The sequence below is a fragment of the Micropterus dolomieu genome, linkage group LG06, assembly GCF_021292245.1.
Source record: "Micropterus dolomieu isolate WLL.071019.BEF.003 ecotype Adirondacks linkage group LG06, ASM2129224v1, whole genome shotgun sequence".
Taxonomy (NCBI): Eukaryota; Metazoa; Chordata; class Actinopteri; order Centrarchiformes; family Centrarchidae; genus Micropterus; species Micropterus dolomieu.
Window position 1 is genome coordinate 27,616,573 of NC_060155.1, and position 11,297 is coordinate 27,627,869.

At 41.7% G+C, this 11,297-nt stretch overlaps 1 protein-coding gene across 1 annotated transcript in view; it reads right to left on the reverse strand.

The window, feature by feature from the left end:
- Positions 1–6: 6 nt before the first annotated feature.
- Positions 7–11,297, reverse strand: part of olfml2bb (olfactomedin-like 2Bb) — a 16,225-nt gene continuing 4,934 nt past the window's right edge. Inside the window, exons 2-9 of the mRNA XM_046051048.1 lie at positions 9,203–9,475; positions 8,957–9,064; positions 6,962–7,126; positions 6,627–6,852; positions 4,786–5,202; positions 4,496–4,672; positions 2,093–2,289; positions 7–819 (exon numbers count right to left, since the gene is read on the reverse strand). Of these exons, the coding sequence (XP_045907004.1) occupies positions 430–819; positions 2,093–2,289; positions 4,496–4,672; positions 4,786–5,202; positions 6,627–6,852; positions 6,962–7,126; positions 8,957–9,064; positions 9,203–9,475 (1,953 nt within the window). The 3' untranslated portion in view covers positions 7–429. The remainder of the gene's footprint in view (positions 820–2,092; positions 2,290–4,495; positions 4,673–4,785; positions 5,203–6,626; positions 6,853–6,961; positions 7,127–8,956; positions 9,065–9,202; positions 9,476–11,297) is intronic.

Below are 11,297 nucleotides of genomic sequence, written 5' to 3' on the forward strand. Positions count from 1 at the left end.
CATGTTCAATTCCTCAGTTTCTCCACTACATTTTCAATATGCAGTGGAACAGTTATACACAGTTTTTTTCTAAACTCAGAGGAACATTTCCATTAGGAGAAACAGTAAGACGTGTTTACATTTATTTACATGACCGTGGGGTTTTGTCCTTTTCCAAATGTGAACATATTTCGACTTGTTTTCTGACTTCTCTTGTGAGTTACGTGCTGCTCTTGCTGGTTAATACTAACTTTGGTGTGTGTGGCGAAGCAGCAGCTGAGGTCAATATAAAAACACATTCAGTTAGACTGATCCACAGTCATGTAGAAACAAAACAATGATCAAATATCTGTACAGTTATTATCTTATTTCCTTTCTCCTCAGCTTTGGTTTGACCTCTTGCTGGATATGCTAACCACAGTTTCTTCATCTGTGCGTCCATTCATGGCGCTAATAAGCAAAGATGACATCATACGTCATCTGATGTCCGTCGTCCCATGCGTAAAGTTTCTTGATTAGTGGGCAGTAAGCCAGCTGGGAGGTGTGCGCGTGCATGTTCGTGAACGCCAGGCTCGGCACGGTGTGCGTGAGCGTGTGCGTGTCAAAGGCGTATGTCACGTTAGCGAAGCGGCGCTCCATGCTGTCCACTGCATAAAGCACGCCGCAAACCAGGAAGCTGTTTCCATAGCGGCCACGCCGAAGACCTGTGCGGAAGCTCCTTATTGGCTGCAGGTCTCGGGGGCGGACGTGGATGAGCAGGATTACTTCCTGGTGGAAGCCCTCTGTGTCCACAGCCGGGTAGAGCAGCCAGAGGCCGGACTCGTCAACAGCAAACTCCACCTGGAAAATTAAACGTACTGTAACTTACTGAGGATCAAATACCTTAAGTTTGGATTACCTTCATGCCTTAAAGGTCCAGTGTGGAATATTTAGGAGGATTTCTACAGTAGCTCAAACAGACAAACTGCTTTACAGAGTTGCGTCACCACTTTAAATATGTACGAAGAACAGGAGAACAAGTAGTAGTCATCTGGTTTATAAGAAATTTGGACAAATGGAGGGCCGAAAAGGGAGCGGTGAGTGAGTTGTTGGTTGCAATTTGCGTCCAATCACTACTACATGCAGGGAGTTGCATGTCGAAGGGAAGGCAGCCGATATTACTAAAGCTGCAATAAACATCACAATCTGTTTCTATGATGACAAACAGCCCAGTGTCCGTGTTACACCAGTGAACAAGCCGAAGTCACAGCTATTCTTTTAATAACAGTGACAGCTTTTAAATCAGTCTCTCTCCGCTCACCAACTCACTGCACCTTAGAGTTAAACACAGCATGCATCTGTCTTTTCTGCGTTTTCACTGCAGCTGCAAGATCGCAATGTATTTATTATTTTATTAATAAACAGCGGGAGAAATCTTATTTTTAAACATTGCAATCAATCCACAGTTCACCTGTTCAGTTCACCAAAACATCCCCCCCCTCTGTTTTATACATAAATCGCACCCTGACTATTGATACTTCTTCTTCTTCTCCTTTTCTTTGTACCTCTTTATGTATTTATTATTATAATTTAACGTAGTTACAAAACACACTCTGTTAAGCAGGTGTCCGTTTGGGCTACTGGAGAAACATGGCGACGTCCATGTAAGAGGACCCGCGGTGTATGTAGATAGAAATGACTCATTCTAAGGTAATAAAAACATAACGGTTCATTATATACACCACTAAAAAACATAGTTATGGATTTTGAATTTCTGTCAATAGATCCTCCTAAATATTACACACTGGACCTTTAAGTGAACAAACCCCCAACTGAAACTCTTAACGCAGAATCATGAGAGCGATCTTCTCATCTCATCTTTGAATAACATTCACTTTTATTGGTAACGTAACTAGTAAAAATGCAGACATTTTTCAGTTTGAAATGTGAAAACATCTTCAGCAGTTGTTTCACCTCCTCTCTATTTGCCCTTTTGAACTCTTGAGTGATTTGTAGTGTTTTTGTTCCCCTCACTGACCTTTTCTGACCCGTTAAAGCGCCCTGAGTGTCTGTTACACTAGTATACATCATCGTGCGTGTTTCTCGTACAGTTAAGTGATACCGTGGGTCTTACTTCAGTTTGCGTCCTGTGAGCTTGCTCCTCCAGTATAGCATCATGCAGTGTGGTCCAGGCTGCTACATATCTGTGTCTCAGATCGTATCTGATGACGTCCCTGCTGAAGGCCCGGTTGTAGTAGAAAGCTCCATTAAACACGACGTGGCCTGTTCCAGTGAAACTGTAGGGCAGCTTGTAGGAATTACTTGCCTGACCTGAGCAGGAACAACACACAGAAAGCAAACATACAGCTGGTCAGGCTCACGACCCACAACCATAAACCTTTAGTGTAACTATGACGGCGTATCAAGGTGTGTTCCCTCCAACCGTTATCTATAGAATCAAATCTAATTATTTTACTGGTTCTCCGCACAAATAAACAGTACAACTGTTACTTCAATGGATGCTAATATTTTAAGCTTCCTAAAGGCATTTCTACTCTCTAACCTCTGTGTATGTGCTGGTAATGCTCGAAACATACTGCCCCCCCTCAACTACCCAGTATATGTTTGGTCAACACATTCTCACTCCCGCCTCCTCATATATTGACGCTTGGTCAAGGCCCTTTGGCGTCGCTTGTTAACGACCTGGTTACCCCCTTTAGCGTCATTTTTAGGCGGTTAAGGCTTTTAAGACGGTCAAGTTAGCAACTGTCAGTCCCACATCCGTACCACCTGCCACATCCGTTCTGCACATGTGCAAAAGTGGTTCTGTCAGTCATAGGGATCCATAGGCAGGGATCCGGCAGGCAGCACGGATTTGGTACCCACAGCAACAACAAATGTGGACTTTCAAAATAAAATGCTAGCATTTCGAAACATCGCCATATTGAAAAAAAAAGTTGTGAAACGTTGCAATTTGGTTAGGTTTAGGCAACAAAACGACTTGGCTAAGGTTAGGAAAAGATCATGGTTTAGGTTAAAATAACTACGTAGGTCAGTTAACACGTAAGTTAATTTACGTCACTTGCGTAACTTACGCAATTTACATAACTCGTGTAACTTAAATAAAAAATATTTAATGTTGACTTTTTGTTTTGCAAGGGACACAAACCCCAGTCTCCTGGTTCAAAGTCGGGGTTCTGGCCCTCCATCCACCCCGATCACCTCCTTACTCAGTCTTTTCTGTTAAATACCATATACCTACCTTTACCGTCAAAAACTGGCTTCCCCCAATGCGTTGAACTATGATGGTAAAAGGATCCCCAGTACGTTACAAACTGACGCAGATGACCATGCGTCCATATGTGACGAGGGGAGTGAGAACGGGTTGGTTTGGTAACCGATTTATTTAATTGTAAAAATAACAAATAACTAGTGAACACTGGTGCAGCGGTGAAAGGTGGATTCACACGTAAGCTATCGTTGATTATCGATGCAACGTTGACAGCTTGTCCGCTGATCACAAGCCTTGTCTCACTGTTTGTCGCTTCCAGAGAACAAACTTTTATTGTGGAGTATGACAAGTGGGAGCCTGAGTGATGGTGAAACACAGTTGCCATAATAAAACTTAGCCTCTGAAGTTATCTAATGGCTGGTGAGCTTGAAGGACCAATCCTAATATTGTATATATGCTAAAAAGCTAAACAAAAAATCTGTTTTAAGATGATTCTAAAATTCAGTTTTTGGCTCATATACCTCTTGTATTGTATTAATCAAATCTGGCTTTTGTTTTATTTGTGTGAAAATATGTAGGAAAATAGTTTTGTGTCCTTTTTAATGGTGAATATCCATTTACCAGTGGGGTCTCATACAGACACTAGCGGACATCGGGAGCCCCGGGAGATTTTTGTGCTGTTTGCTTTATGACACCAGTGAGCGACCATTGGTTATCATTTTATAGGCCTATAGGAGTGCTTTTTGGACTTTTGCATTAGCCTACTTAGTCTCATTGTTGTAGTTCAAGTTCAGTGAACGTGTGTGTGTGTGAAGTTGATTGATGCTTGAATATAAAGATAATCATTTGAACATTTAAGAAAACTATGTACATCTAATTCTCTCTTCTTTGTTTTTTAAGTATCTAGCCTTGTACATTTGTATGTGCTACGATGGGTTAGTCTTCAAAATGAGTGGTCTGGTGGTTTGAGTGAACAGGGTGGCCTGAGATGGAGTCAAATTTCCAGCCTGAGTTATTATGCCCTGAGTCCGCCCCTGCATACAGACGTGTTCAATTGATGCCAAACACCTGCATGAATTGTTGATGGTGCACATATTTATGAAGCTGATGTCTAAGTGAATAAAGGTGAGCCATGTCCAGTCTTTCTGTCAGCTGTTTAGTCATGTAGAACGTCACCAGCTGCTAAAAAGATGCTTTAAACTTTTCAAAATGACTTAATGTTTTGGCATGGTTGGAAATAGATTATTATCTTATATTTCCCTTCTACATAATCGCGCATTCACACACAAGAAAAACCTCCTATACCTGATTTGAAGGTGTCCATGTCTCGGAACTCTAGAAGGTCGCTGCCGTAATGACCGCCGGTGAGGTAGATGACACTGCCGTGGCCGCGAGCGTCTCTCATCCAGGCCCCGTCACTAAGGCCGTAAGAGTTATGCTGGACCGGTTCAGAGATGCTGGCCACTGTGTCCTTACAGACCGCTGCGAGAACACACACAAAAAGTGACACTGAAGATCAAGATACTATGACGTGTATACCACAAAACATTTATACATTCAGACTACCGGAAACACTGTACTTTATGCATATTTACCAGGCTTTGTTGTGGTCTTTGGCTGGTCAGCTGGGCTCTCCGTCCAGCTGAGTCGACTCTTAGGTCCTGGCTGAGACTCTGCCGTGGGAGACGCATCAATGGGTGGACCCACATTGGTATCTGGAGGTGAGGTGGTGTGTATAGCGAGTGTAGTTTGTTGGGAAGTAGTTGTCAGTTTGGCTGTCGTTGGTTTTGGAGCTGTTGGTGGTACGTTAGTAGTTAATTCAGGTGTTGGTTTGAAGGAGGTGGGAGTGGGTTCAGTTGTAGTTGTGGTTTTTTGCGTGGTAGTCGGGTTGATCCGTCTTGTTGATTCGTCCTGAAAGTCTAGTCCTGTTGTAACAGCGGTTGAAGGTCCTGAACTCCTGGTAGGTCGTAGCTGGTCAGAGATCAGTAAGTCCACTGAAGCACTTGCAGTTTCTGTGAAAAAATGAAAATGAGAGAGAAGAAGAGAGGACAGTTTAGACAGTTTTATCTGCCTGCTAGAGCTGTCGATTTGCACAGAGCACTATTAAAGTTTGTTTTAAATTATGTGATAGTTATATCCTTTTTCAGGTACAAATATTACTTGTAGTGAATAAGGCTTAGCAAAATTTCCTATCCAGAAGATCCTATAGTTGAATCAGATTGCCAAGACATGATACTAACTTCTCATCTCAATTCTACAAAGTATTTTAGTGACTTTGAGTTCATCCGCCACTTTATGGTTTTGATTCCGTCTTACCAAAGAATACAGTAATGTAGACGAAGAATAAGATTAGATTAAGATTATTTATTTTGCATGGACCAAAAATGAGCTGGTACTGTTACTGAATGTAACACAGGAGTTGAAAGAGACTGTGGCGGCGAAAACAGACTGGGAGTCGTCGCAAAGTAAACGGCGACATGCACAGTGTAGGCAGATAAGTGTTATTTGCACGGTACAAAATATTTTAATAAAAATACCAAATCAAAAACTCTGTCAGCAGCATCGTGTTTCTGCTTTGCATGACTTATGAGACCCGATCAGAGAGCCAAACATGAGCTTCTGCGTCATCGTGCTCCGTTTTTGCACCAAGCAGCAGACACACAAAGTTTGCAGCTGGAGGTTAGACTATTTTTATATTAGATTTCAGATGTAACTATAAAACACATAGGTTTTATTTTACTACCACAAAGGATTTTTAAACAATTTAGCTTTTTACCCCACCAGAAAGTCGTAAAATTGTAATCAGAAGTAATCTTGATGGTCAACATGTTCGGCAACTGGCACAAACCTACAGCGAAATCTGATCAATCAAGTAACGTGTGCTAAGCCAGAGACGTTTTATAGAGGAGACACGCCACTCAATCACATCCTCAGTACAACTCTATGGGGAAAGCCCGTAACGGCAAAAATGGCGGTTAAACCGCCCCTCCCGCTAGAAAGCCAATCGTCTGCTTTTAACAGCCAAAGCGGGAATCATGTGGTTCCACTGACGTAAGGGTCTGTTTTACTTCTACTGAGTATGCGTGAAAGTTGTGATGCATGCATAGTAGAAGTATAACCAGTCGGGAAAAACGCTTTTTAAGCCTTATTTTGGGGCAAAGTTGTCAAACTTTATCAGCGGTTTTTATCAGATTTTACTGCTGATTCTATTCATGTAGTTTTTATGTCCCGGTGACCTGTGAAAGTGCAGCTCTGGCTCCCTCCCCATTCATTCAGATAGGAGCCTGGTCTTGTTAGTTTGAAATAGCTGCCCGGAGGCGTTGCCAAGGACTTTGGTTAAGCTTAAAAAAAAGAAAACCTTGGGCAAACTTCAGGTGGTCATCAAGTTGTGATGTGACATAAAAGCAAGTCAGTCAAAAGGTTACGTTAGACTTACTATTCATCCCTTTCTCCTCCTCCTCCTCCTCCTCCTCTTTGTAGCTCTCTTCCTCCGCCTTGTAATAGGTCACACCCTTGACGACCATGCTGTTCTTATCTCTGATTGGCTGCTTTGGGTCTGTCTTGCTTTTCATTGGCTTTTGAGTGCTTGTCTTATTCCTGGTTTGGTGTTGTTCCAGACCATCTTGCTGTTGGTTCTTCTTCAGCTGACCTTCATAAGTCTTCTGCGACAGAACAAACACATTTCTGTCTAATTTGTGAAGAATATGTGATAACAATGTTTTTTTGGAAATCAGATAAGACGTGGGAGTCTGTGTTTGCTTCAGTTACTACCTTATTGTTGGCGTAAGCAGCTGCTCCACTTTTCTGTCCTGCACGCGCCAAATCTGTAACTTTCTTTTTTTTCTCCTGGGTCTTCTTCTCTTTCTCCTTTTCTTTTGCTTTGTCCTTCACACGTTCTTTCTCTTTAGCTCTCTCAGTAAGATTACGGGCAAAGGCCTGAAATGCACAGACAGGATGAGCAGAACATAAACAGGATTCACCAAGGCATACTCAGAAACTACTTAAAGAATATACAGTCTGGTGACAAATGAAAATAAAAACCTGAATAAATTAGAGGAGAAATACTGACAGGCTTGTTGCCACACTTTGTACAGTGCTGCAAAAAAACATGCCACATAATTGATGCTAACATGCCCATGCAATCTTTCTGCACAATCACTTAGTATCCCTTCAAGACGTCTTGTAATTTAAAATTAAGATAAATTAAACCACATTCACTGACAGATATGAAAATAAAAGTTGCTTACAATGATAATTACACAACTGGAGCCTGGTCTTTATAGTTAGCCTGTGATATGTGCAGTTATTTCCCTTTTGAGGAGCAGCATGTACACTTAGGGATCACCAACAACTCAAGGCACCTCTGCATTGTTTGTAAAAACGACCCCTGCTGACTGGAACCATACTAATTATGGTGATAAGAATGTCTTTTTTCTTGACCTGACAATGAAAATGACAATTATCTCGGCATGTACCACCCTGAGGCATTCTTTATGCCTTTATGTGAGTTTGGAGTTAGACTCCCTCCATGCAACATATTACATTGCACGATATTAATGATATTATGATAATAATAATTTACTCCTGCATACTTCTGTGTGCTCTAGTATGTGTTTATTATTGTATGCGTAAGAACATCGTGAGCAATGACCAATCTGGAGTCAAACTGTGCACACATAACTGGCAAATAAAGGTGATTCTGAATCTGTAAAACAAAATGTGATATTGCGATATTGATTTTGATATCCTTAAACATATGTAAAAACACATGTTGATGGGCCATGTTTCTGACACGTTTCTCCTTCGACCTCCGTTGTTTAGTAGCCTTCTTGAGCCAGTCATCTTCTTACTTTTCTTTCGCTCCTCTGACTTGCTTTTCTTTTCTTTTCTATCTTTCTCTTCACTCACACGGTGTTGAAATATGCACACATGTCACGTGGTACGCTCCATAGGGTATGTTTGTGTAGTGGACCCATGTGCTCACACTTAAGCCACGTTTCCACCAAAAGTCCCCGGATCTCTTTTCAAGGAACTAAAAGGTTAAAAGGTTCCTTCAGTCCATTGTTGTGTGTGATAAAAACAACAACTCTGGACCCAGTATTTAGCGTAACTCCATCAGCTGTTCGCTGTAAACACACCACTGCACGCTGGTTTCCGAGCAATACATTTAATGCAGACGTTCGATCTCAGGTGGACATCGGCGAGAGTTGTGTGGCTTTCCTGACTGCTGATTGTGATTTATTGGTTTGCAAACAACGGTGGAAAAGAGAGGAGCAGTCGCAAAACGCAAAACAGCCGACATGCTCGACTTGCCCATTCAGAAATTCACTGCAAGGCAAGCCCCAAAGCAACAGTACTTTCGGAAAGTACCACCCCCCAAGCAGGGACTTTTTTGGGGGGTAAAATAAAGACCCTACAACTACATTTAGACCCTGATCCCTCCGGTGGAAACGCAGTGAGTTCTTCCAAAGGGACCTAGTTCCGGGGGAAAAGTTCCTCTGGTCGAAACGCGGCTTTACAGGAGACAGGGCCAATGAAACTATTCAATTCAAGGGGGGTAGGTGGGAGCAACCCCCTATATAATGATTAAACATCATCATTACATAAAACACAACTAAGTCACACAGTCAACGGACGCATCTCTTTACAAAATAACAGAATATTATATAGTATAGTGATGTTTTCGATATGACATACTGTGTGGGTAAAAACACAGAGTCAGACTAAAATGTAAAGTAATTTAGTGTCCTGTGTGTGTGTGCTGACCTTCTCCATGTTGTCCACCCTGCTCAGCAGCTTGGTGGTGACAGAGTGAAGCTTTAACAAGTCCATACCATACAAGGAGCCCTCCAGCAAGTCGATGATAGTTGCCAGCTAAACAGGGAAAATCACAGATATATAAGTGACACAGAGAGATGAAAAAAGCAACATCTTTACCTGAAGTTCAAACTCTAGAAGAAATACTTTGTCCTCAATAGCCAATAGAAAGACAGATGTATGTGTGTGTTTTACCTTAATGTCATCTTTGCTGGCCTCCTGTAATTTTTTGAACCTGTACTCTCCCTCACAGGGGTTGACGGCTGAAGGCGGAGCCATACACACACATTTCTTGCAGTCTGTCCCTTTGGCGACCGTCTCCACAGTGTAAAAATTCTCGGATGCTGATGCCGGGTCGCCGTCGTGGATACGGCTGCAGTCAGAGCGTTTGATTGGTCGAACGATACAGCGACACACACAGTCGGACCCTGACGACAGAGTCTTTACTTTGTCGTAATCGCCCAGCAACTGAAATAGAGGGGGAAAGTTGACAGTAAGAATTTTAGTTTTTGCCTTATCAAAATAATAGGCTAAATGAAGTGTTCTCTGGTATCAATCCCAAATAAACTTTTTTTAAACAAACTACTTCTTCCTTTAAGGCCGGCTGCAACGTCTGCATACTTTTCCCTTTAAGACTGGCTGCGATGTGTTCGTGCCGGATGTGATACAATGCGTATTTAAGTAGACGCCTACATTTTCAAGACACACGACTGACTAAATGCATCCTGTTCCACTGATATACCAGTGGGGAGACGAAATGCATTATGGGATTTGTACAGAGATGGGGACTTGAGTTTGAAACTTGGACTGTACTGTACCCACTGTACTGGAAAATAACACATTATTTGAAAAGTTTCAGTCTGGTTTTAGGAAGTACCACAGCACTGAGACTGTCCTGCTTAAAGTCACCAATGACCTTTTAATGTCTGCTGATGAAGGTATGTGCTCAGTCCTGGTACTCCTGGACCTTAGCGCTGCTTTTGACCATTGATCACAACATCATGTTAGACAGACTGAGGCACTGGGTGGGGATCTCTGGTACTGCCCTAGAATGGTTTTCATCCTACCTGTCAAATAGGCAGTTTTGTGTGTCTGTAAACAACTATGTCTCCTCATTCTGTCCAGTTAAATATGGTGTGCCTCAGGGGTCGGTCTTAGGACCCATTTTGTTTTCCTTGTATCTGCTTCCCCTTGGACATATTATCCATAAACATGGCATTTCTTTTCATATTTATGCTGATGACACACAAATATACTTGCCCGTCAGGTCCACAGACCCTGGAATGCTGAGTTCACTTAACAACTGCCTTTGTGAAGTTAAAAAATGGATGTCAAATAATTTCCTCCAGCTGAACTCAGACAAAACAGAAATCCTGGTCATCGGGTCCCAGCAGATGGCAAAACAAATACTGCTACACATTAAGCCTTTTGCAAAGAACCTAGGTGTTTGGTTTGATAGTAATTTAAATTTCGAGCAGCACACCACAAAGCTTGTTCAATCATGTTTTTATCAACTTAGACATATAGCAAAAATTCGATCTATGTTAACTTTTAAGGACACCGAGGCTTTTAACCAGAACAAAGAAATATGACCACATTACTCCTATTTTAGCTTCATTACACTGGCTCCCAGTATGTTTTAGAACTGACTTTAAAATTCTATTGATCACTTTTAAAGCTCTTCATGGCCTCTCGCCTTGTTATATTTCTGAACTTTTAGTCCCATACACACCAGCACGTACCTTGAGATCCTCGGGCAGAGGTCTGCTGTCTGTTCCAGAGTCTCGACTGAAAACTAAAGGGGACAGAGCGTTTGCTGTCAGGGCCCCGAGGCTCTGGAACAGCCTGCCCGAGGAAATCAGGTCGGCGGAGTCAGTGAACTCTTTTAAGTCCCTTCTTAAAACATACTTTTATAGGAGAGCTTTTCCCGATCTTATTTGACTTTATTTTATCCCTTTTATTTTATTGTATTTTACTAATTTTATATAAACTTTTCATGCTCTTATCTTTTATTTTATTATTATTTTTTTTTGTATTATTCTTTACACTTGTTAAAGCACTTTGTAACTTGTTTTTGAAAAGTGCTCTACAAATTATTATTATTATTATTATTAATCTCTAGAGAGAGAAGGGTCTGTCTAATCTCTGAATGGAGACGGGTCTGTCTAATCTCTGGATGGAGACAGTGATTTTGGTATTTTTGTCCAAGTTAAATTAAGCTCTACACTGCTGCACACGAGAGGATTTACAGATTTTCACTGATGTTAAAAACCTTTGATGCTACAGATGT